Genomic DNA, 27,288 nt, shown 5'->3' with positions numbered 1-27,288 from the left:
TTCGATTTCATATGACGAGTCTGTAAGCGACCACGCTCGTTTTTGTATAATTGTTGATATATTGAATTATGCCCTCATTGACTGCTTAAAATGAAAGATATAAACATTTTTTTCCAAAAACTGAAAAGTTTTTGTGATGTTAATGAACAGTTTCGTATTACATTCGAGGTAAATGATTTAGAGGTGATAACCTCACTTATTCATTCGTTATATCGCCTTTATTTTGTTTTTTAGTTAGTAGAGAAGACTAAAAAATTGGAAGAAGGAGCAAAATGTGAAATGCTTTTTCATTACATATCTAGAGAGCTACTGATTATCCCACAATATTTTAGTGATGTATATAATCACTTTACCGAAGAATTCCCCAAATTATTATTTGAAGCTGTATTCTTCAATGATAACGTTACATACAATAATAATAGACATATCTGTAATTCAGTATTACTAGGTAAAACCGTGAAGATCAGAGACGATTTGGAAGGGTAAGTTTATACAAAAAATTATACAGGGTGATTCACAAACGGTGATCAAAAATGAAACCTCGTATTCTTTGGTGAACTTTAAGGGAATTCTTTCGTTATAAAGTTTTATCTAGGAGGCTTCATTAAAAAGATAGAGGATGTTAAACTTACAAAAATATTTTAAATTTTCTTAAACATAGGTAATTTAAAAACTAGTAAGTGAAATAATTTTACATATATTTATGTAAACATTGTCCAAAATCTGAGGCCTTTTCGTTTTTTAAGTTTTACTCGAAAATCAGGCTTTTTTTAAAAAATATAAGAAAGTAGTAATTTGTAGAAAATTGAAATACGAATCCTAAAATATCAAGATTGTTACCGGAAAGCAGTGGCGTACTATTTTATTTGGAAAATATGTCACTGATACCTGTATCTCCGCCACTGGAGCATCTAAGTTTTCGGAAAAGACCTCAGATTTTGGACAATGTTTACATACAAACGTGCCTAATTTCAAATTATTTCACTTACTAGTTTTTAAAATATTTTAAAAAATTTAAAATATTTTTTTAAGTTTAATACCATGTGTCTTTATAACGAAGTGTCCTAGATAAAAACTTTATACGAAAGACTCCCCTAAAATTCACCAAAGAATACGAGGTTTCATTTTTGGTCACCATTTGTGAATCACCCTGTATATATTTTTAAACATTACGTTATGGAACTTTTAATGGAAATTAATATCTATTATTTAAGTTCGTGAACATATTTCTTTTTTTTTACTGTATAATGTTAATATAATCTATTCTAAACGTATACAGGGCGTCTGCAAATTTCACCGACAACATTTGACTGTATATTCACGATGATAAATAAATACTATACGAAAAAAAAGTTAAATAAAAATTTTTTGGTTTTTGAGTTACAGGCCTTTAAAGTTGTCAAAAGTAAATTTTAATTTAATTAATAACTGCATAACTCTTTTACCGATCACTTTAAAATTTGGCACATTTATTTGGACTATTATGGCCTATTATTTATTTCTGGTTACCTCTCCCTTGTTTTACAAGGAACGAAGTTGTAAATTTTCATAATTTGCATGTTTGTGACCATAATGACATTACCTGATAGCCACAGCAATCAACATCTTTTCTATCACGCGCGTTGCGCTATTGGACCTATAGCATAGGGGATTATGTGCACAGAAAGTGCCAGATAGTACAATGGCGTGATGTTATTTTCATAGCGCAACGCTCCAGCGTCCCATAATGACTCCCACTTGTAATAGAAAATAGTATATGCAACTCGTTCGGAAAAGTTGCCATAGCGCCATAGCGCTTTCCACACTCGCTTCAACTGCGCCCGCGTGGCGCTATTGGCAACTTTTCCTCACTCGTTACACAATGTACTATTTTTCATCGCCTACTTAACTCACAATTTTAAATCCGTGACATTGCTACGCAAACCGAAACATACAGACCTCCAAATAATGCGATTTTTCTCAAGAATGGCTTTCTGTAGGCGATTTTTTCAAGAGACAATTTTTTTTTTTAAATAAAACGACCATTTCAATGTTGCTGCCCATTTTAAAAAAATACGACCGCTGTAAAAGTTTTGACCTCTAAAAGGAAGAGGTAACCGGAGAAAACTATCACCCAGTATATCGCTTTGACTAAAGCTTTCAGAAATAATATACGTATACGTATAGTCCAAATAAATGTGCCAAATTTTAACGTGACCAAAAATTTTTTTTTAACTTGTTTGTAGATCATATTTATTTATCGTCCTGAATATGCAGCTAAACATTGTTGGTGAAATTTGCGGACACCCTGTATATCGGTACAAACTGGAACAGATTAAGGATTAGAGTTTTTCTACACTTATATACCAATTTATAAATCCATTTTAGGTATGCACTAAAATATTTTGGGTTACATCCAGCTCCTTTTGAAATGTATATTCAAGACGTTGCTAAAAAACGTAAAATGGAAAATAGAATTGATATTTCAGACTTAAATATAGCCGAGTGCTGTTACTTTCTTTTAAAAAGTAATCCAGCCTATTATCGTAATAAATGGAATTGGTCAGTTTTCATAAAAAAATATTTAAATCACAGTGACCGTAAAGTTGCATGGTGAGTGAATTTACATAATTTAAAAAATGGGTATATTTCATTGTCATTTTAATATTCATTTTAGGATTGCTTGTCTCAGTTTATCAGTTCTTTTGGGAATGAATGAACGACAACTGGAAAAACTTATATCTAACTATGTAAGTCCTGAAGATGGCAGAAAATTTGCTTGCTGTTTTAATTTGTCCCAGACAATATCTGATAAAGATAAAATTGTACCAACATTAGACCAGCATCCAACAATTTATGCATCGGAACAATTAACAGATCTAATTACAAACATCTCAGGAATTTATATTCCTACAGTTAGGAGAATTGACAACATTGAAAATCCGTTGGTTGAGGTTCCCTCCACTTACAATAATTTACGTAACATTGCTTTAGGCTTAACTTCAAAAAAAGCAATTTGTTTGCAAGGACCGGTTGGATCAGGTAAATCCAGCTTAGTAGAATATTTGGCATGTAAGACCGGCAGAAAATTGGGTGAAAACTTTATAAAAGTACAGTTGGGTGACCAAACGGATAGTAAGATGTTGCTGGGAACTTACCGATGTACTGATACACCAGGAGAATTTGTGTGGCAACCTGGAGTATTAACACAGGTAATTAATTATTTATCTATGTCCGAGACCTTTAAATGATTTATTCTTCATTTTTTAGGCTGTTTTGGAAGGAAACTGGCTCTTGTTGGAGGATATTGATTCAGCTAGTATGGATATAGCGTCATTATTAACTAGTTTGATAGAAAACAATTCCCTTACGGTGCCTGGTTATAGAGATTCAGTTCCTGTAGCATCTGGGTTTCACTTATTCGTGACACAAAGGTAAATTCTTCATCACTTTTTTTCCATTCTGTTGATGTTGTAAGAGATTCTGACTACTTGTTTTAAGCTTTTTGGTAGATACCCCTTTGAAAATCTGATTTTGAACATTAATAGGTTAATTTAACCCTATACGACAGTTATTATGCTTAGTGTTCGCAACCGTACGATAATTATCGTACATATATGATAATTTCATGCCTACATACGATGTACGATAGCACACACAGATTGTACGATAATTTCCATTATGATACAAATTTTAAGAATTCATTTTATTCCTATCCTGATAGCCAATAACGTGATGATTCTTTCTTTTTGCTAACAGCGCTTAGTATTACCTCATTCCTTCGTTAGGTAACGTGCTGTTTTGCTGATTCATGTGTCTATTGAATTATCCATTCGTCGCATTCTTCTTATGAAATTTATTTGTCGTCGCCGTTGGTAAAGTAAATTACATCATATACATATATCAATATTACGTTTAATATGATTTATTTATTCATTATTTTGATAAGTACGATAATTCTGGTCCATTTACGATAATTTTACGCTGCCTCACTTAAGGCTGTGACAACTAATTATCCCTCAGTCATTTTTATGGAATGACGACTACATATTTATGATTTTCAAATTTTATGGCCTCTAATTCAAGGATTATTATTTTTTTTAATGCCTGTTTAAATTTAGATATAACATTTTCTTAAAAATTAATGATTTCTTATTTAAGTAAACATCTTTAATCAAATGATTTACATCATTTCAACCTTGGCTTTAGGGTATCTTGAAGACAAAATGGTTTTGTATTTTTTCAGATTTGTGTCAACTATAACGGGACATCATAAAAAACATTCTAATGCCATGACATTGTTAGAAAAACATTTACTGCAAATAAACATAGACCCTTTAACTACAGAAGAATTAAAGCAAATCCTAAATACTTGCTATCCCAAATTTCAAACTATTACAGACAGAATGTTAGCAGTTTTCAAATTATTCTCACATGCTTCTTCAGAATCCAAAATGATTTCTCTTCCAAGAAGTGCCAGATTAATTTCAACACGTGACTTTTTTAAGTGGTGTTCGAGAGCTATCATAGACTTTGATATTAAAAGTCAAGCTAGTGCTTTAAAAGTCTTACAAGACGCCATCGATGTGTTTTGTTGTTCTTTTCCAAACTCTGAAGAGGCCCTGAATTTAGCCAGACAAATTAGCACACATCTAGGAATTATAAATCAGAAAGCGGATTATTTCTTTAAAAGTTACAAGCCAAATATGAAATTAACCACCAATAGTCTGGTTGTTGGAAGAGCTGTTTTGTCAAGGGAAAATAATCAGTTCTGCAAAAAAGTCAAATTTTCATTTACCAGACCTACATCAATCTTGCTAGAACGAATTATGTGCTGCATTAATTTGAACGAACCTGTGTTGCTTGTGGGAGAAACTGGCACAGGGAAAACTTCCTCTGTGCAGTACTTAGCCCACACTATAGGACAAAAGTTAGTTGTTATAAACATGAACCAACAATCAGATTCTGCTGACTTACTGGGAGGATTTAAACCAGTTGATTTAAAGTTTATCGTGGCACCAATCCGTAGAGAATTTGAAAGAATTTTCTGCAATTATTTCCAAGTGGAACCTAATAAAAAGTATTTAAGCAATATTGCTCTATGCTTCAACACTCAAAGGTGGAGTGATTTAGTTAAGCTTATGAATAAAAGCTATCAAGCTGCTGTGAGTCGATTGACTAAGGCAATACATGACTTTGAATCAGAATTGAAGACAAATTCCAAGTTGGAAGAGGAGAAAATCGGGAAGAATGAAAAAGACGTGAAGTTTCTGTCAAGTTGGAAATCTGTTGGGGAAAAGCTACACAAGCTGGACCTTCAGTTGAAGCAGAAAAATGCTCTAGCATTTGCTTTCATTGAAGGAAGTTTGGTGAAAGCTGTCGAAAATGGCTACTGGGTACTTTTGGATGAAATTAACTTAGCCAATGCAGAGACTCTTGAATGCCTTTCAGGGTTGTTAGAAGGTTCAAAAGGATCTATATGCTTGTTAGAAAGAGGTGATAAGCAGCCTGTAGTACGACATCCTAACTTTACTTTATTTGCCTGCATGAACCCCTCCACTGATGTAGGGAAGAAAGATTTACCTGCTGGTTTGAGGAATCGTTTTACAGAATTCTTCGTGGATGAGTTAAATGATAAAAGTGATTTGTTGTTACTGGTTAATAATTATCTAGAAGCAATGTCTCTAAAGGATAACGATTTGAATAAAATTGTTGACTTTTATTTGAGAGTCAGGAAGGAAGCTTCTTCCACCTTAACCGATGGGTTAGGCCACAAACCGCATTTTTCTCTTAGATCCTTGTGTCGAGCTTTGGTGATAGCTTCTAAAAATCCGTGTGGAATGTTCAGGAGAAGTCTATATGAAGCCTTTTGTTTGAGTTTTTTGACCCAACTTGACAGCAAGTCCTACCAAACCGTTGAAAAAATGATATCAAGGTAGTAGAATTTAAACCTATGAGAAATGTTGTACTGAAAAATGTTTTTTTTCCAGTTACTTAATAGGGGATGAGAGGTCCCTTAAAGCAGTATTAAACCAATCTATACCCGAACCACAAAAAAGTAATGATAGCTACTTACAGTTTGAAGGATACTGGATTCGAAAGGGATCTATAGAACCCAATTCTCCAGATGGTTATATATTAACGGAATCTGTTAGGAAGAATTTAAAGGATTTAGTAAGAGTTGTGTCAATAGGGAAGTTACCAGTACTTCTACAGGTAAGATTTTGTTTATATGAAGTGTGATGCATATGTAAGTAGTAGAAAAGTTAATATTCTGAGAATTGATACTGATTTTTGAGGAAAATCCTGGAAACTTTTGTTTTTGAAATGCAAATAATATTTCATTCACTGCTAACTATGACTTTAAAATATTAAATTGCAATTTTGTTTGCACTATTCTTACGAAAGATTCGTGTATTAGAAAAATAGAAGTCCAGGGTTCGAATTGTATAGTCTGAGGATGTCCCAATATTATGGCAGATATAGGTAATCTTTTGGACATCCGATGGATATTTTGTTACAAATCGGGATATTCTTCAGATATTCAACCGTATGTCTCAAGGACATATGATTTGGACTATACATAGGGTATAGCAAAAGTACCGGAACGGCAGAATAACTCGGCAGGAGAACATCTTAAGAGAAAAATGTTAAATACAAAAGTTTCAGGATTTCTCCCTGGCTATGCGATGATGACCTTGACATTGACCTTGACCTTGAAGATCATTTCAAGGTCAAATGTGATTTTTCAAATCGGACCCTATACTTTTGACCCCAGAAATGAAAAGAGCGGAAAATTTTATGTTCAGATATACCTTGAATGACCTCTCCCTTTTGACCTTGGGGCCCCCACAAGGTCAAACTAACAAAAGTACTGGAACGGCAGAATAACTCGGCGGGAGAGCATTTTAGAGAAAAATGTTAAATAAAAAAGATTCTGGATTTCTCCCTGGCTATCCGATGGTGACATTGACCTTGACCATTTGAAAAATCACATTTGACCTTGAAATGATCTTCAAGGTCAAGGTTAAGGTCAATATTGTGGCAGTTATATCTTTCAGACATCCGACGAAGTCTTATGTTACAAATTGTATGGTTACGATGCTTATTTACAGTTTAAGGGAGGAAACGAATATGATTTTCAGGCGTTTTTAATGATTTTTTTTAATTGATTAAAATTTGATTAACTTTGACATTATTTTATTAATATTTTGAACTACATTTACAAATTTTTTTAAGTAATTTGTGTTGGAAATGCCAATGTTATGGGCTGTTGTCCACCGAAGGGCATCGTCCGAGTTGGCTATTTACGGGACATGTGGAGCTCACAATTTTGATTTGAAAGCAAAATGGTTGTTTTCCTGTATTATTAATGTTTTCTAAGAATATAAACCTCATTGTTGGTAAAAATTGTTAAAATTGTGGTGTTGATGTGCTTTTTTTATTTATTTTGAATAAAAAACGCCCTTAAAATTATGACATCATCCCCAATTGTTGATTCGTGTTCTTCATAATTTCATAAAGGAACACACTTTCAAAGTTCATAACGATCGGTTCATAATTTTTTGAATTAGGGTTCCCATGAATTAAAAATATTTCGCTTTAAGAAAAACACGTTTGAAGAAAAATTTTCCGAAAACTAGAAATTTGAGTTATCAATAATATAGAGTACTTACCAATCAATCAGCGATTCCAGCACCATACAACAGTTCTTCTTCTTCCTCATAAGCATCATTCTGAATTTTTATCTGTTCTTTTCTTGCTCAATAAGTGACTGCCTGAACAAGCGCTCCGTCCTACCTGTTGTGCGCCCAAGTGCTGATCCGATGGCCATTCGGTTTTAGGCTTATAAAATCAGAACAAGTAGGAATATCAATTTGAAATTTTACTTAAAGTTATGTATTTAATGAGGCAACAATGTAATTTTTTTGATTCATAACATCTTTCCAAGGACATACCTTCGATAAGTCAAAAATAGGAAACTCATTTTTATAATTATTGCATTCTAGGGAGACACATCTGTAGGAAAAACCAGTTTGATCACCTACTTAGCCAAATCAAGTGGCAACAAATGTGTTCGAATAAATAACCACGAACACACTGACCTCCAGGAGTACATCGGTTCTTATGTTGCCGATAACACCGGCAGATTAATATTCAAAGAAGGCCTGCTCGTTGAAGCTATGAGGAAAGGGCACTGGATAATTCTTGATGAGCTTAACTTGGCTCCAACAGATGTCTTGGAAGCCTTGAATAGAGTATTAGATGATAATCGTGAACTTTTCATTCCGGAAACTCAGGAAACTGTAAAGGCAGATTCTAATTTTATGTTATTCGCCACACAGAATCCACCTGGTGTGTACGGCGGTAGAAAAATGTTATCGAGAGCTTTTAGGAATAGATTTGTGGAGTTGCATTTTAATGAAATACCTGCTTCTGAACTGGAATTTATTTTACACAAGAGATGTCAGATGGCTCCCAGTTATGCTAAGAAAATGATAAATGTGATGACAGATCTACAGGTATGTTAAAAGTTTGAAGTTATGAAACCATACTCATAGAATGTTTAATTCTTTATATTTATATAAATTTTTTTCTTTTGTTTGGTCTGACTGACAAGAAAAATAATGATATTTTTATTTTAATTGAAACTACTTATGAAAATTTTTGTATGTACATATATCTAATTTCTTTTTTCATATTGTGTATTGTCTAATCTATTTCTAGACAAGGCGTAGGGGATCTGCTGCCTTTGCAGGCAAACAAGGTTTCATCACGCTTAGGGACTTGTTCAGGTGGGGTGAAAGATACAGACTTGCACAAAATGTAAATAAATTGTATGATTGGGACCAGCATTTGGCCGATGAAGGATACCTGGTGCTCGCCGGCCGTGTCAGGAAATCTGAGGAAAAATTGGAAATTATGCATGTCTTACAAAAACATTTAAAACGTGAGGTCAAACCAGAACATCTTTTCACATGTAAGTTCAATAAAAAAATAAATTTGAAGCATCCTTTAAATAGACATATTCTGTAAACATTTCATTAGAAATTCAAGAAATATTTCAGTTTGCTATTAATTATCAATTTTATATTTCATCAAATATTATTTCTCTCAAGGGGACATATACAATTAGATGTAGAAAAATGAGTCAATTTTGAGGATTTTTTTTTTCTTAGGAATTTTTCTTTCACCCTTCTTTCTTTTGGTTTTTTTTTACTGGGTTTTTCAGTTCCTTTTAAAAAAATTTTTTTTGCTTTCTTTCTTCTTCAAATTGGGGGGGTTTTGTTGGGTTCCCGGCAAGTTTTTGGGGGGCTTTCCAAACCGTTTTCCCCCTTGGTTCCCTTTAAACTTGGGGTTGCACTATATTCCAAAATTTTTCTTTTTTAAACGTTGTTTTTTTTTCATGTTGTTGAGAATGGTGGGAATGCTGCTTTTTTGAAACGGCGTTCTTTTTTTGACGACAATCGTCTTTTTTTTTTACGTTTTTTCAGAATTTATATAAAAAAATATTTTTTATAGAAGGTAATTATGTTATCAACATTCTACTAAGGGGGAACTCGATTAGTTCAATAGTTTTTGCGTAATTGTGTACACCAGTTTCAGAAATGTAATTTCGAGAAAAACAGTAAGTCCCCCTTCCTATTCTATCCTTTGTAGACGTAGTCATTTGACAAAAATTCATAGTTGTGGACAAAGGGTAAAAGGGCAACTATAAGCTGTAAACAAATTTGGGCGTCTATTTCCCAAAACTCTTCTGAAAACAGTTAATTCTTCTACAAACATCTGGTCGACGAGTGTACCTGCCCCTGTGTGCTCTTGCTTCTACCCGCGGCGTGCGCTCCGAATCTGAGCAGACATGTAACTTCCGGATTTTTCGAATTTCATTTCCAAACTTTCAGAATTCTTCACATATAGTTCTATCATTTAAGAATATAAAAAAGAAAATGATTTTCTGATCGTCGTAATTGTATATATCCCCTTAATTAATAATTTTATGCAATCCCAACCAAGTGTATGAAATTTCAAGTTTTTATTAGTCGAGAATGATTTTGTTTGTTTTTTTTTTTACAATTAGCAATAACTTTGTTTCATTTCATATAGGTGGTGTACTAGAAATAAGTTTCAAAATTTTATTCACATATTTATCAGAATCAACGTTAATAAATTTTTCATAAACATCCCATTTTAAACCCATTAAAATAATGTTAATATTTTGTATGGGAACCCCAAAAAAATCTCGCGATATGCATTTTCCGGAAAAACTAAATATAGGGAATCCGCCATCTTGAATTTTGCAAATTTGACCTCGGATTCGTGATCAGCGACTCAAAAAACCCCCGTATACAATGTTTGGTACAAATCGGTTGATTTTCGAAAAATTCGTCCGCCATATTGGATCGGCCATCTTGATTTTTTGGGACACTCTGTATATAGTGAGTTGCTTGATTGCCTTCACTTTATAGCATAAAAATATCTACATTACTATCCCTTTAACCGTCATATTTTCTTGTTTTAATTACAACACCCTGTATTGCATTGTGTGAATTTTTTTATGTAAAAATTTTTTAGGTAAGCATAATTTATACATAAATTTGTATGTTTTGGGGTTATTTGATGTTTTCTGTAATACATTTTAAACTAAGAGTAATAGAAAGTTGTAATTTTCACTCCTGTTTCATTCACAAACACAAAATCAGCATTCCTAATACTTAGAAAAGGCCGAAATATAATTAATATAAACTTTGTATTATTTTTTCTTTCCTTTCTCAGTCGAATTAAGAAGTGAATAAAAAAAATTGTGTTTCAACGATGTTTGAATTTGTTTTTGCCTTTCAGTATCTGAGAAAACGTCATCAGTGACAAAACACAACTTACAAAAAATAGCAGAAAACAGTGAGAAGTACAAAAATATTGTATGGACCTACCATATGAGGCAGCTAGCAGTTTTGGTGGCGAAAGCTTTGGAATTTAAAGAGCCGGTACTATTAGTAGGTGAAACGGGGGGTGGAAAAACGACAGTTTGTAAACTGATTGCTGACAATAATGGACAAGAACTTATTACTGTGAATTGTCATATGCACACTGAAAGTGGTGACTTTATTGGAGGTCTAAGACCAGTACGGGATCATTCTGTAAGTTAATATAGTGTAATATTTTACTTAGAATAACATAAACTCAGTTCTCAAGGAAAAATGTTTGCAATTGCGATGTTATGGTAGCATTTTGGAGACACTTCCCGTATATGTCGTATCAATTAATTTGTCTTTACTGCAAATGTAGGACATTTTAAACACCAAAATTATATAGTGTATTGTTTAAAACTGAAATTAATAGCGTAACTAATTCTTAAAGTTTTTATTGGACGTTCAGAAATAATATAAGAATTGAATATTGGGATAATTTTTTTCACAGGGTTGTATTCAAATTATTTTAAACGGGTTTTCTGTTATTTATGTTCCATGAAATATTTATTTATTTTCTTGAGTACATAATAACTTGAAAAACACGCTGTATACTTTGTTTAGGGGGATGATTTCAACAAATTATTTGAATGGGTCGACGGACCTCTTCTCCAAGCGATGATAAATGGACACGTATTTCTTGCTGATGAAATATCCCTTGCAGATGACAGTGTATTGGAGAGATTGAATTCATTATTAGGTAAAAATTCCCATTGATAAATTGTCTTTATATTATAATATTCTTTTATGGTTTCAGAACCTGAGAGATCCCTTTTACTTGCCGAAAAAGGCATAGATATGAACAACAGTAGCAACTCGGAACTGATCGTAGCCAATTCAAACTTTTATTTCATCGGAACAATGAACCCCGGGGGAGATTTTGGAAAAAAGGAGCTATCTCCAGCTCTGCGTAATCGGTTCACAGAAATTTGGTGCGAGTCTTGTACTGATAGACAAGATTTAGTGGCTATTATCGAGAAAAATATAAAACCGGAACTGTCTTTAGGAAACCAACAAGACGGGTCAAGCATTGGCAATAATATTATGGATTTTGTGGAATGGTTCCAGAATACCGAGATTGGAAAAAGGTATTTTAAGAAATTATTATAATAATGAAGCATTCGAGTCTCTTATGGATTTTGTAGGTTTACCATAAGCATTCGTGACATTCTGACTTGGGTACACTTTTTGAATGTTTCTGCTGAAAAGGTTGATATAGCAGAAGCTTACATTCATGGTGCGTCTTTAACATTTCTAGATAGTTTAGGATCTGGCGCAACAAGTACTGAAAGGTAAGCAGATTATATTTGCAATCGTCTAAATTGTTTTCTATTAATTATAATATGGTTATTTCTAATTTTTTTAAATATTGTTTTTTAATTTATATAAAATATTCACCACATATTTCATAATTTTTTACCTGTTTTGTACAAAAAGAAGATATAAAATATACAGGGTTTGTCCGGAAAGTAATGTCAGTAGTCGGTTAAAAATAATTTATTGAACTTTTCGTTACAAGTGATCAAAATTCTTCAAAATAGGCTCCTCCTTCGTTGATACATCGGCTCCAGCTAGTTTTCCAGCTATCGAATGCATGACGGTAGCATTCTCCGGAATACAATTTAAAGTCGTGGTGCAAGCTGCTTGGATCCCCTCTATTGTCTCGAAATGCTTTCATTGGTGTTTTCAGGCATGGAAACAAAAAGAAGTTGGGGGAGCCATGCCAGGGCTGTACATAAGCTGGGAAATCGTTGGCCCCCTGCTTTCGCCAGGTAGTTGGTCATGAGGAGTGATGAGGAAGGAGCTGTGGGCAGACAAATTGTCATGATGCAACTGCTTTTCAGTCTTTTCAGCACTTCCACGTCAAATTTAGAGTTCACAGTTGTACCACGTGGTACAAACTCATGATGGACTAGTCCTCAGATGTCAAAAAACACGATGAGCATCGTCTTGATTTCGGATTTGCTCACACTGGCCTTGGGGCGAGGGGACGCCATGTGTGCCACACCGATGATTGTTTTTTCGTTTTCGGGTCATACTCGAATATCCAAGATTCCTGTAATGGCGTTCAAAAACTTGAATCATTTTCGCTCATGTCCAGATTTTCTTGACACATATCGACGCGATGTATGTTTTGGTTGTCGGTGAGCACTTTCGGGACCATCTTTGCACACACCTTCCGCATGTTCAAACAATCAAGACACGAAGAGCGCCAGATGAGGCTCTCCTGCCGGCGAGGGCCAGCCAGGGTAAGAGGAGGTCCTGCAAAGTGCCTACACTGGCCATGATTGTGTTTGGGGTATACGATGGACGGGGCCCACCTTCACGAGGCTGCCCAGACCTACAGAGATAAGGCAGGACAAAGAGGGATAGTCCTCCTTGGTCCCAAATTATTAAGGCCACGTTTAACGCCAAAAATAACGGTGCATGTTCAAATTGTTCACAACGATCTCATGAATGATAGTTTTCGGAATGTTTAATATCTGTGACATTAAAGGAACACTCAATAGTCCGTCGGTGTTTATGGGGTCACAAAACAACTTCCACAGAAACACCTGTCTTCATTCTCCAGATGGTCGGAGAAGACTGAGTGACTCAGCATCTTTTAGTTGACTTCTTCCCACTCCCATTCTCAACCAATCTGGGCACACTTCAACATATAGTCCCGTCAAAAGAAAATCACTGAAAACCTTGCATGATGTAGTTTGTGAAAGTTTGCATAACACAACTATTTTTTTATACTGTAAAGATAAACATAATCAATTCTATGATTCTGATAAACATACACAATTGTAGCTTATGATGAGCCCCTACTATTGGCTGTTGTTGGCATTGCCAAGCACGATAATTCGCAAAAATTATAATTTTTTTAAACAGTTTATAGGTCCTTAGGAAGAACAATTTACGATTTTGAATATTATGGATGTAATTTATAAAGGGTGTCCCAAAATTCATGCAAGAAGTCATTTAATAGAAAATACATTATTCTTCAATGGTGTATTTTTGTACCCAAAAATCACTGGTTCTGACAGTGTTACATGAAAGTGGCATTTTTTTTTAATTAATAGATTCTTAATTTAAATTTTATTCTGGGTATAAAAATTTTAAAAGAAATCTTCCTGGTTGTAAAATAGTTTGAAAAAATAAATTCCATCACCCTGTATTTCATGAGAAAAAATTTTCTTGAAATAGAAATGAAAGTGAGAAATGACAAAATTCAGTATTTTAAATAAAAATTTTTTTTCTAGTTTGAAATTGTTAGAAGTGTTTAGAAACGATTGCCAGCAGTTTTTAATAAACCAAATCAAGCAATTGACACACACTGTACCACATTTTGCCTTGACAAGCCTTTCTGTGGAAAAGCACGATGGTAAATTTGGAATTCCACCATTTTTTATTGAACTAGGATCTGAGAATCACGAAGAAACCGATTTCTCCTTTAACGCTCCAACAACTATTTATAACACGTTGCGACTATTGAGAGGAATGCAATTAAATAAGGCGATCTTACTTGAAGGTAGTCCTGGAGTCGGAAAAACTAGTCTGGTTGTTGCTTTGGCCAAATGTTCCGGTCATAAAATATTTAGAGTAAACTTATCAGACCAAACAGTGAGTTTTACTGAGCTTTAACTTTTAAGGTATTATTTAACTGTTATTGTAGGATATTTCGGACCTTTTTGGTGCAGATCTGCCAGTGGAAGGCGGAAGTGGAGGACAGTTCTCTTGGAGGGACGGTCCTCTCCTTCAGGCTTTAAAAGATGGCAGTTGGATTTTACTGGATGAACTAAATTTGGCTTCTCAGTCGGTTCTTGAAGGTCTTAATGCTTGTCTGGATCATAGGGGGGAAATATTCATCCCAGAGCTGGGAAAGACGTTTTATGTGAGGCCAGGTAATATTTTATAATTTGTGATTTTTTCTGCAGGGTATAAAAAAAATGTTTATAGGTACAAAGTTTTTTGCTTGTCAAAATCCCTTGAAGCAAGGAGGATCCCGTCGTGGCCTGCCAAAATCATTCCTTAACAGATTTATCCAGGTCTACATCAACAGTCTAACGGATCAAGATTTGAACTATATTCTATCTCACCAATATGACGGTTTACCGACGAAAATAATCCAAAACATGATCGATTTTAATTCTAAAATCGTACACGAACTCGATACCCATTCCTTCGGTAATAAAGGGGCCCCGTGGGAGTGCAATTTGCGTGACTTGACCAGGTGGTGCGAGGCTATGACGTACCATTATAACGCCAATCCGAGTCTGCAAAAAAAGTACGAGCCCGAAAGTGTCGTTCAATTTATTTATGGCGATCGTATGCGGACTTTGTCTGATAAAGAGAAAGTGAGGGATATTTTTGAGGATGTTTTTCAAAGTAAAGTGCGTGGAACTGGACCGATAATGTACGTGAATAAAGAGAACGTTTATTTTGGTGACGTGACTTTAGAGAGACAGTCTAGTGGTGTTAACGTACATGTCTTAAAGCAAGACAGGACTTGTTTAGTGCTGCGTTCTCAGTTGCAGACTTTGAGAAGTTTAGTGTATTGCGTGAACTTGAATTGGATGGCGATTTTGGTGAGTGTTTTTAAATTTTCTTAAGCATAACATGTTTTTTTCATTTGCTTTACGAATGCAGAAAATGACAGTGGTTTTAAGGCTTAAAGAACCATGGTTTTACGAGTTGTTATGCCCTGGGTTATGTATTTAGTTGCCACCAGATACAGACTTACAATGCATTTTCTTAGTCTTAGTTAGGAATTTTGAACCTGCCCTTATTACTCTCGGACTAGGTCCTGTGGGGGGGCGGATCTGCTAACAGAGCACCTAGGCCTACCTTGATGCTTTAGGTCTTGTTGGTTCTAAGATTGCTGTGGATGGAACCCCTTGTCGGACATTGAGGGTCTTCTGAGATGTTCCGCTGTGACTTATGTAACTGGTTGCGTATAATGTTTCCAAGCATTTCACCATCTTTTACTGTTGGCATCTTCAGTGTTGAAGTTTTTGTGCAGTGATTAGTTAAAGAGATCTGCCACCACAGATCCTAGTCTGAAATCAAGGGTATGTCACAGATTCCTAGCTAAGACCAAGGAAGTAAAATATAAATCTGTGACTGGTGACGACCAGGTACATATGCCAGGATATAAAACATGAAAAACCATGGTACTGTAATAGAGAAAATGTTATCCAAAAAGAAAACTAACTTTTAGTTGTTCTGTTTTAAATGCAATTTTATCTCTAATATTTTACAGTAATAAATAGGTATTTTTTTAACTGTTCTACTTGCAATTAGTTATATATTTTTTTAATTAGCTGCTGTACTTACCTTCTTTGAAAGGTTTTGTAAAAGCAATTAATTGTTAAAATGTGAAAAAGTTAATATATCGGAGCTCACATATATGAGGGGTTAGATGCAAAACTCACATTATCCACTTTTTAAAATTTTTCAGGAATAACTGATTTCTCACTTTTTAAGTGACTTAAGGCTCTGAATTTTTTTTTGGTATTGTATTAGAACTTTAACTTCTTAGCTTCTTAATTGGTGAAATGACATCACAACAATATTTGACTCCAAGAAAGTGAATTAAAGTTTGGATAATGTGAGTTTTGATACATCTTTTTGGATAATGGTAGTTTTGCTCCAAATTATTCTACATAATATTATTTTTTACACCAAAATTCATGAAGTTACCGGAACTTTGAAACAAACTCATTATCAATAAAACTTTTATGTATTATGGTAGTTCATAATCAAAATAAAAAGCTGTACAAAATACTTAGAATACGGTTTTATTATCAGTGATGAAGTGAAATATTTTTATAATGATCTTTATAATCTAAAACTACAAAAGTACAAAAAATGTTGACAGTAAAAAGTTCTAATATCCGATATTTAAGTATGAAACTTCAGAACTAAACTTATCTTACTTATAATCAGAAACTCATAGAAAAACACGGAAGCAACCATCTAAACAATACGAGAAGCAAAACTCACATTCTCCTTAGGCAGTCGGCCATTTTGGTTTATCGCTTTAAGTTTTTTCATTGGTGGATATATGGATAATGTGAGTTTTGACAACTTCAGATCGTAGGAGAATGTGATTTTTAAAACAATTCACAGATTTCACAATTTAAAAATAAATACGAAAATGTGAGTTTGTACCACTTCTAAATTTTAAAATGGTGTAGTTCAACACGATGAACAAGATAGCGCCACTAACTCTATTTCGAAAAATTATGGATAATATGAGTTTTGCGTCTATACCCCTCATATGTTAATCNCAACCGTTTTCAAGAAAAATGACTTTTTATGAACAAAAGCAAACATTTTGCTAACGTTTCGAAAATCTTTTGTAATTCAAAAAATAGGTAGTAATAATTAACAATTTTAACGAAATTTAACAACAGATAGGATTTTAACTTTTTTTATCAATTTGGCGAGTAAAATTTACAGAAACTGTTCAAAATTACGTCCGTTGGCTTGAATGCACGCATTACATCTTCTAATCATGTTTCTTTCTGTCGCTGCGGCTTCACCTCTATCGGTCAACTTTTCGATAATATTGACATGGAACGTTAGCAAAATGTTTGCTTTTGTTCATAAAAAGTCATTTTTCTTGAAAACGGTTGACTAGAGCAATGAACCAAGAGAACCAGAAGAGAAGTTTTGACACCCTGTATCTCGAAAACAGATAGGAGAGAAAAATGGAAGAGGAAAATCATGTTTCTTTTTTCAAGAGGAATTTACAGTTTTCCGTTGCGACACTTATTTAGGAACACCCTGTACATATAAGAATTTAATATAATTTTTGAAATTGGTTTGAATTAATGCAAAATACAAGTAATAATTTTTATTTTACTGTTTATTCATGGAAAGAAATAAAAAAAAATTCTACAGGGTTTCTGCAAACGAGTGCGCCATGCTAGATGAAAATAAAGCCATATAAGATCAAGTTACTTTAGTATAATTCTGCTTCTTTAAAAACTTACAGGACCTTTAAAAGATATTTTTTATATTCCAATTATTAAGATAACCTTCTTACCTAAAATATGTATAGAGGTTGCTAAGAATACCTGAAAAGGTCTACTGTTTCTTCTGTATTTTTTGTTAGTAGTAATTTTGTGAAAACAAGAGTGTTTTATATAACACTGTACTTGTTTTTATTTCCGTAAGAAAGTATTCTTGTTACATGTGACTGTGAATCCTTAGAGCTTCAATTCTGGGGAATTGGGTTATTGCGGATTTTTCTAATATACTGTATTCAGGCAATACAATGTGTGCTAGCCAGACATTTGGTCCTGGTTAATGATTCACCAGATTCTTATTGTATATTTTCAAATTTCGAGAGCTCTTAGAACAGGGAATTTCTGCTTTTCCCTGGACGATCTTGATCTGTCATCAGAAGTAGTTCGGCTTTTGTTTTCGGCCACCTCACGCCAGTGGTTAGTGTATTTTGTGGTTTTGTAAATTAAAACCCATTTTTCTTAGAATCTATGCATTTTAGGGATATGCAACAAACGACATTTCAAAAAACACCAATACATTTTTTCAAAAACTCTAGCAGCGAGAAAAATACGAAAAAAATATGACAAAAACTAATTTATTATTTGAGGTATGTTCATCTTCAGCTACTCCAAAAACCCCCCCATACCAAATATCATTAAAACATTTTGAGAAATGATGGATCTTAAAAAATGAATGGAATATAAAAAATTTCTTTGAAGAGTCGTGACTTTTTAAGCTTTTGGTTCATAATCAAAATTTAATTATTTCGCAGAGGAAATACATTTTTGCGAAAATTAGTCCCCCTCCCTTCACCTTGTGGGTGGGGCGCGGGATAACTTTGAAATCTTAAAATATTTTAAACACAAGTTGTAGACCTTTTTATAACAAAAATTTTGAACTCAGCCCGATGTTAATAAGTTATTGCAAAAAAGAAAAACGGCTAAAAATCGCATTTTTTTAAAACTTCTATATCTTTAAAACGAAAAAAGATTTTTTCCGAAACTTTCAGAATATCTATAGTCTGTTTAGAAATGAAAGAGAGTAATAAAAGCTCATTATGTATGCAAATCGTAAATAAATGTAGTACTGGTGCTTATATTCAATATTTTTATATTATGTATTTTCGGTATAGATGAGGTGTACTTTTAAAAAAACTTTGTGCGATCGGACTGTACTAAATTGTAGCAGGTAGCTAAAATTTAATCCCCGACAATCCGTCTTTGTCTATGCCGCTTCAATTTCTCGGTCCATTTCTCTTATAAGTAAACAATATAAAAACAGCATTTCAAAACATGAGGCTACTTTAAGCATCATAACCGGGTTAAGAGGGTTTTTAGTAATTCAAATAAAATTATTCAATATTATTATCAAAATATTTATTTAAATTTAATGAATAGACTTTTATTCCACACAAAAATATATGTATTTTGAAAATTCAAATTATGGTGAGTAAATGTAGTGTTGTATAAATGTACAATAAAGAAAATAAAAAAGTAGGTATATTAAAATTCATCCTCTGAATATTCTGATGAATTATCTTCGTCTCCTAGATTGATAACGATAGGTTCCACAGTAACGTCAATTAAATTATCGAGTTCCCACATTTTCTCCTCTTCTTTTTGTACATGATGTATACATCTTTGCCAGTTATCTGCAGTTACTCGTTCCAAGGAATTTTTTAACAAAATTTTCACGTCACTTAATTTAAACGTCGTATTATTTCGCGCTACATCTCCTTTTACCTGCGCCCAGACTAATTCGATTGGGTTAAGTTCACAGTGATAAGGTGGTAACCGTAGTACCGTTATTTGGCGATTTGTTGCCATTTCATCGATAACATATTTTTTCTGATCTTTATTAAGATTGACAAGTGTCAAAAGTTCCTTTTTCACCATATTTGTTTCAAAAGAAATGTTTTTTCCGGATAACCATTGAATTATATCGGCTTTCCTCCAAGCAGTCGTAGGCGTCCGCTCGGTCTGCCGTGAATGGTAACTGGCATTATCCATGACAATTACAGACCCCGGAGGAATAAGATCCAACATCTGTGTAAAATACTCTTCGAAAACATCTGCGTTCATGTCTTCGTGATAGTCACCTGTATTTTTAGATTCAAATAAAAGTAAACCGCCATCTACAAAACCACTGGCACTACCTATATGTGTCACTATTAATCTTCGCCCTTTACCTGAAGGTGCCTTGAACCCTGTTGAAAGTCCATCCAAAAATGCTTGTCGAAAACTTTTTACATTTTTATCTTGCCATACTTTTGTTACAGTATATCCCTCGTTGACCCAAGTTTCGTCTAGATAATAAATATTCCTCCCTTCGTCACGGAATTTTCTAATTGATCTTAAGTAGGATCTTCGCCAACAAATAATTTCATCTTTATCGATAAGAACTGACTTCCTGTTCTGCTTTTCCCAGCAAAAATTCAACTCTCGTAAGACGGCCCATAATTTGCTTCTACTGATTTTTGGCAAATCGTTGTCCTCTGAAAGTTCACTTAAAATTTTGTTTAGCGTTGGTATTTCTTTTTTAAAATAAAATGAGTGTACTTTTCTGCGAATGACATTTTTGAAGAAATCATCTATAACGACTTTTGACCTCCCTGTAGATGATTTTGGGGGATTTACAGTATCTTGTTCATTTTTTGTTTCCTTTAAAAGTCTGTAGATAGTCGATTTTCCAATCCCTGTCATTTTGGAACACTTTTCCACGATGTCGTCAACACTGTTGGTAGGATTTTGGTGTTTCAATGCATTAAATACATTTAATATAATAATCTTCTCATTCTGAGACAGCGCACATCTTTTCACGCGTTTAGCAGGTACGTAATCTGATAAGCTCGACATTTTACCCAAACAATATTATATCCACTGGCACAATAGTCACTAAACACAAGTCGAATTTTACTCTACTGCACTAGCACGTCTTCGTATATTCAGCTCTAAGACTGGATTGATCTGTCACAATACACTGGCTCCTGCCCTATGATGTATCCAGTAAAATATACTAATGTACACCCATTACCTGTTAGCATTAGTGTTACCCGATAATTACCTGAAACGAAATATTACCACGCCCATGGCCGGTTCTTATCTCGGGGTTTTATTACTCTCTTTCATTTCCAAACAGACTATAGCAAGCATTTTACGGGGTTTAAGGTTACTATAAAAAAGGGAGTCAATTATTGCGGACTATTTTTTATATTGAAGTAAACGTATTCAACTCCAACTTGTGTAAATTTCAGATCTTAATACATACATATCAATAAATGGGGTAGCGATTTTCTGAAAAAAAAAATTCTCGGCTTCTGTTGGTCGTACGATTTTTCAAATGACAATAATGCCATTCCGATTAAATTTCAACGATAAGAAAAAGATCTCCATTTTTCGACCCAAAACAAGAAGTCAATGTTTCGGTAGATTTTTCGCATATTTCTAATTATTTTGCAATACGCCCACAATTTGCACAGCAAAGTACAACTCTTAGAGAAAATTTAAAGCCCGAGATGGGTCACTTAAGTGCATTACTGTATGATTTACTGAAACTTGAAAAAAATATAAAATATTTAGCAATTTTACAAAAATGCAATTATTCCACTTGCTAAGGACTACATATTCTGAAAATTTCATAAAAAAATCTTTCTTCGTTTTAAATTAAAGATAATAGAAATTTTTAAAAAATCCGATTTTTAACCGTTTTTTGCAATAACTACTACATTTGTTTATCAATTGACATTGGGCTAGGCTCAAAATTTTTGTTATAAAAAGTTCTACAACTTCTGTCTAAAACATTCTTTTCTAAAATGTTTAATTGTTTTAAATGAAAAAAAAACTGATTTTCGCGAACTTTGGACACCATTTTGAAAATGAAGCTCTAACATTTAGCTGGGGTAAAGTAGTTCACCCAATTCTACGGAATTTTTCCTAATTTTTATGTGTCTTTGTTTACAGAACTAAATTTTCGTAAAAAACAAGGTATTTTCGACAATTTAACTGGCATACTTAAAATTCGGGAATACGTTTACAATAAAAAATACCACAATTTCACTGTAATTAATCAAAATTAGTTTTAAACCAAATTTTACTTCTCAAATTTTCTATTAAGTACTGAAAAATGACTTGTCAAGAAACTACTATTCGAGCTACTATTATGGTAATCTAGGAACAGACGTCCTCTTTGAGATACTTGGTCAACGTGTTTTCCTTCGCTTAACACTTATCGGAGTGTTTGATTAAATCTGCTTTCAAATGAATGTATTTTTTTTGTTAAAAATAATTTTTTTAAAAATGTTTCATTATTTTTACATTTAGCGTTTGTGTTATTTCTTTCTTCGTGTTTTTGTGAGTGTAAAAACAAAATAAACGTAGAAGGAAAGAAATAATTTTAAGAAACAAGTCACTTTATTCAGAACACCGAAGGGAACAGCAAATTCGAGAGCAAATTACTATATCCACATTGCAAAATGAAAACATTTTTTTGTCGACAAATTTCGAATATTTACATAATACGTGGTATTTTTTATTGCAAACGCATTGCTGAGTCGTATAGGTACTTATGTTCTCGGTAGGAGAAATGGAGAAAAATAGAATTTCGTAGATTACAACGCCATCATTTATGAACTGAAAAATGTTTCAGACAAATCCTATGTACTTTTAGCCGTAGAATTCGAATCTGCAATAAAAAATGGGTGTTCTTTTAAGATATCAAAGTTACCCCCCTCCCTATCTATAAGGGGGTGAAGGGAGCTCTCTCCCTCTAATTTATTTAGCACTAGTTAGCATTTAGTTTTAGACTTTAGTACTTAGACAAATTTTAGCACTAGTGTATTATTGCCCCCGCGGAATGATCCGGTGGTTTTTTTTCGAGATATTTGAGAGTTTCAAAAAACACCCGTTATATATACATACATATTTTTTTTCCTGTTAGTGATTGGGTGTAATCTCGAGTTAATCTGAAGGGCTTAGTTCGTTTTTTACGAGGTTTTTTATCAGTCCTTATAAACCACACAATCCTAAGACTTAGGGAAATCCTCTTCGCAGTAGCAACGTCCGTAATTCTTTTGACAGGATAGTTTATCAGTTTGATCCGACAAGTGAGATAGACCGGGTGTATGTATCATCAATTATGTCAACATTCATTAAAAAAAAAATCAATTGATGGGAACACATTTAAATATTTCAGCTCGTATGTCAAGGAAGAAGGGTCATCAAATATGATTGGCTCATTTTCAGTTTGGAAAAAAATCGTTTATCCAGTAGTACTTGCTGTCTTGAAATATATTAACAATAAAAATAAGCAAATCGCATTTTCATGTGCATAAAGTTAGCGTCATTTAAAGAAAGTTAAAAAAAATTGTACTAAATTGTGCTCAGTTTACATTGTGTCGAAATAGTTAAAAAATAATAATTCTTATTTTGATTAAAAAAAAGAAAAATGGTGTTGCTAGTAGGGAAAATTTACGTTTTTTCCACATTTTCCGGAAAATTGCGACTAAGTAATAACAAATTTTTATCAAGACATTGCACAATGTGACGTATTGGAAAAAACTACATCATTTCCAGAAAATCGACGACAACTATTTGTGTTTTTATCAAAACCACAACTACACTATCAACTCTACACAATATTTTCCACTCTTCAACATGTTGAAAGATAATTCGTTGATTGTCTAACTCTAACCCTATGGCATACTAATAAGTTCGAAATTGGTATAAGTCTGGTGGTTCTGCTGAAGAACGGTCTTAACTGTTTATTAGATATTGCGGGTGTAATTCAATGCTGGCTGGGTATTAGTATGCAGAGTAGTTATTTGATATTTTCTGAAGTTCAAATTATTGCTGAATTAAAACTGATTATTTTGAAATACAATTGACTTGTGCATTATATGCGACTAATTTGTAATTTGAAATTAAAATTACATTATACGAAATAAAACTGAGTACATATTGACATTTTCTGTAATACACATAGAAAACATGTAGTGACTGTAGCGTTTAATGAAGTGATGTAGGGAAAACATGTCGATAAATAAATAATAAACTTTTATTTCAGGTGGGTAGTTCTGGTTGCGGTAAGAGTAGTGTAGTGAAAACTTTGGCTAATCTGGCCGGGAAAACTTTGAAAACTTTGCCGGTTACATCTGCGATGGATACGACGGATATCCTAGGGGGATTTGAACAGGTAAGAAGGCTTTATTTTAACCGAAAAGCATGATATGAAAATATTTAAATACCTATTATACACGTTTATTATAAATAGTTTATATATTAAATATTAAAAATAGAAGAATTTTGGAGTAGTTCGACGATTCCTATTACAAATAGTGACAATATTATCATTTTTGTTTCAATATTATTAGTAGCGACAGAAAACTTTTAATACTAATAATAATTTTTGCAAGATTTGTAAGTTTTTTTTTGTTAAAAATTAACATTGCTTACAGTTTAGCGTAGCATTATAATTTGTTTTAATAGTTGCTCTTTCACAAATTTTTAAATTTGTGTCAGTCAAAAATTGCGTAAATCATTACGTGAGTAATCTTGAAGATGGACAATCTTAAAAGATTTGTACTTGGACAACGGGACTTATCGGGTGACCCAATTCATAGTGACCACAAGCTATTACAATTTTTGGAATATAAATGGGATATCCTATATAATTTTTGTTTATCTTTATTCAAAATTACATTTTAAACACTTCGATGCTGTTTTAGTTAAAATTTGTTTTCTTAATTAGCGTGTACCTATTTAATAGAGTATTCTGTGATTTTTGTGCGAGTAAAAAAAATCACATATTCGGTGTTTACCGATTCTTAACCCTCAAAGGTCACATTAGTGCGAATTCGCACCACCGCTGGTATTTCTCAGGTAGCAGCGGCCGAGGGATCCTCCCACCACAATAATTCCTTCTATAGCCCAAATTGTCGAGCCGTACCACAGCTGGCGCTGGCCTCAGTCTGTTATTGTCGGTCAAACTAGAAAGTCTGAAAAATCCGATCGGTGCGAATTCGCACTAGTGTGTTTTTAGTGTGGGCAAAAGTGTGGCTGAATTTATATCATATAATCTAGAAATAAAGTGAATGCAAATTTTCAATTTTTTTCACCTCATTTTACGAATATACTGCAACATTTAGTTATTGTTAATCATTTTTCAAACATTAATTTTTCATTAATAGTTTAACTGTGACATGTTTTTGTCAATATTTATGGATAATATTGTTAAAACTAATATGTTTATACAAAAGAATGCAAAATAACCACAAATTATAGAAAAGCTCCCAAAAATCACAATTTAAAAAAATGCCTATATTCAATATACCGCATCAAAATTGATATTATCTTTTTATCAAAATGGGGTATTTTTTTCTTAAAAATATAGACGATTCTTAAATGAAACTTGCTCCAGGCACTCTAGATTAATAAAAAAATGAAATAATGACTGATGAAAACAAATTTTAACTAAAATATCATAAGTACTTAATTTAAATGAATCGAAATAATAAAAAATATGAGGTGTCCTATTTCAACTTCTAAAATTGTGGTCCACTTCTGGTTAAGTCGGAAGTGATAAAAACATTGATTTATTGGGTCATTTTACTCAAGCCGAATACGATCTCGCTAAAGGCACCTTCCCACAATGCGAGGCTCGGCGAGTATATTCGCTCATATGTAAATCAAGTGTCAGAGTTCAGCTTTAACTCTATTACAACTAGCGTGAACTTTAAAAATGATTTTATTGTTTTATTTCCATGAAAAAAGTTCATAGCGGCAAAATCTTTACTTCTCGCAAATTAGCAATGCAGTTGATTTTTACCCGGATTGTATACTTTCACATCTGTTTGACATTATTAACCAATATTTAATTACTATCATATAATAATCATAAGACAATACAGGATGTCCACGAAATGGTGGGCAATTCATTGGATCTGCAGAGACCTTACAAATATAACGTTACTAGTTTATATAATTTCTTTGGGTTAGTTATTAGTTGAAATTGAGTATTGAAAACCAATTTTTCGTTGTAGTTTTTTTGTTTCACATTAAATTTGGATATTTTTTGAGTTTGAAGCTATTTGTACTAGTGTATTAAATAGATTCTGTGATGACCCTGGAGTAAAGCTCCTTACGCAGTCTTGGCACCCCCCTCCAAAAAATTAGTTGACCTACTTTTTTAATGTTTGTCTTCGTTTTTTCTACGTACTTTCTTAAACAAAAAAGTGTACTTGTATGATATAAGATCGATGCAACGAAACGTTTTCGGGACAAACACGTTTAACAATGAAGATATGTTTTATTTCCGACATATCTTAATAATAATCTGATCTAATAAAAACAACAATTGGTTTTTATTTAATAAAATAAATACATCAAGCTTGCTGCATAAAGGACTAATTTTTGTTCTCATGTATTACTATTAAAATGTCGAAAATAGTATATTTTTATCGCTAAAAGCGTTTCGTTGTATTGATATCAAATCAAACAAATACAATTTTTTCAATTAAAATTATAAGAAAGTGTCACATTTACACTTTTTTCATTAAAAAATTTCATTTCAAAAGTACGCAAAGTACGTACAGAAAATTTAAAAAGCAGGCCTGTAAATGTTTTTGGGGTCTGTCAAAGATTCTTTTCTCTCGGGCATCCAAAGTAGCAACCCCAAAATTATACAAATTTTATGGGAAAGAAAAAACAAGCTTTCAACTTCAAAAGATAATAAAAAGCTAAAAAAAATATAAATTTGTGCATAATTTTTACCTAACTCCGAAAGATTGTCCACTATTATCTGAACGTCCTGTATAAATTACAATACTTACTTTATGTAAAAAGTAAAACATTATAACACATCGCAATGGAAACAAGTAAAAATTGCTCTTATGGAGGAAATCCATATCCGTAATTCAAAACCATGGAAACTAGCTTTTATATTTGATTTTCATATTCGCATATTGTACATTCTTGTGGTAAATTGTCACATTTCGTGTCAGCCAAATACCATTTTTTTTACTAAAAGTTGTTCAAAAAAACTGGTTACTTGAACTTAAAGTATATTTGTCGATGATACTAATTTCCTCTTTATTAACTAAATCTATCAATTGTCCACATTTTATAATTTGAATTCTGGCATTGCGATGGTAAGCAGATATGCGAGAGTTTATAATATTTTGAGGAGGGTTGGAGAGCAATAATCTCAACTTGGACATTAACTCGTGAATTTATTGTGACAGTTTTTACGGGGAAGGTGTAAATTATATCGTAAACTAAAGCGAAAAGTTTTTGGAGATGTAGGAATTTTCAAGTGGCTGCGCATTTGGCAGAAAATTTTTAAGTAGTCA

The 27,288-nt window shown here is 33.1% G+C and overlaps 1 protein-coding gene across 1 annotated transcript; it reads left to right on the top strand.

Moving 5' to 3' along the window:
- Positions 1–42: 42 nt before the first annotated feature.
- Positions 43–24,414, top strand: LOC108910233 (midasin). The gene is made up of 18 exons (XM_018714787.2): positions 43–168; positions 235–482; positions 2,368–2,592; positions 2,657–3,191; positions 3,250–3,413; positions 4,226–5,914; positions 5,970–6,195; positions 7,989–8,501; positions 8,707–8,959; positions 10,819–11,114; positions 11,508–11,643; positions 11,701–12,031; positions 12,089–12,235; positions 14,192–14,552; positions 14,605–14,833; positions 14,889–15,517; positions 24,006–24,134; positions 24,397–24,414. Exons 1-18 carry the CDS (start codon positions 91–93, stop codon positions 24,412–24,414), a joined length of 6,207 nt encoding a protein of 2,068 aa, XP_018570303.1. The 5' UTR covers positions 43–90.
- Positions 24,415–27,288: the final 2,874 nt, after the last annotated feature.

Source organism: Anoplophora glabripennis, unplaced genomic scaffold, assembly GCF_000390285.2.
Source record: "Anoplophora glabripennis isolate ALB-LARVAE unplaced genomic scaffold, Agla_2.0 scaffold409, whole genome shotgun sequence".
NCBI classification, from domain to species: Eukaryota; Metazoa; Arthropoda; class Insecta; order Coleoptera; family Cerambycidae; genus Anoplophora; species Anoplophora glabripennis.
This window is presented reverse-complemented; position numbering and strand designations above follow the sequence as displayed.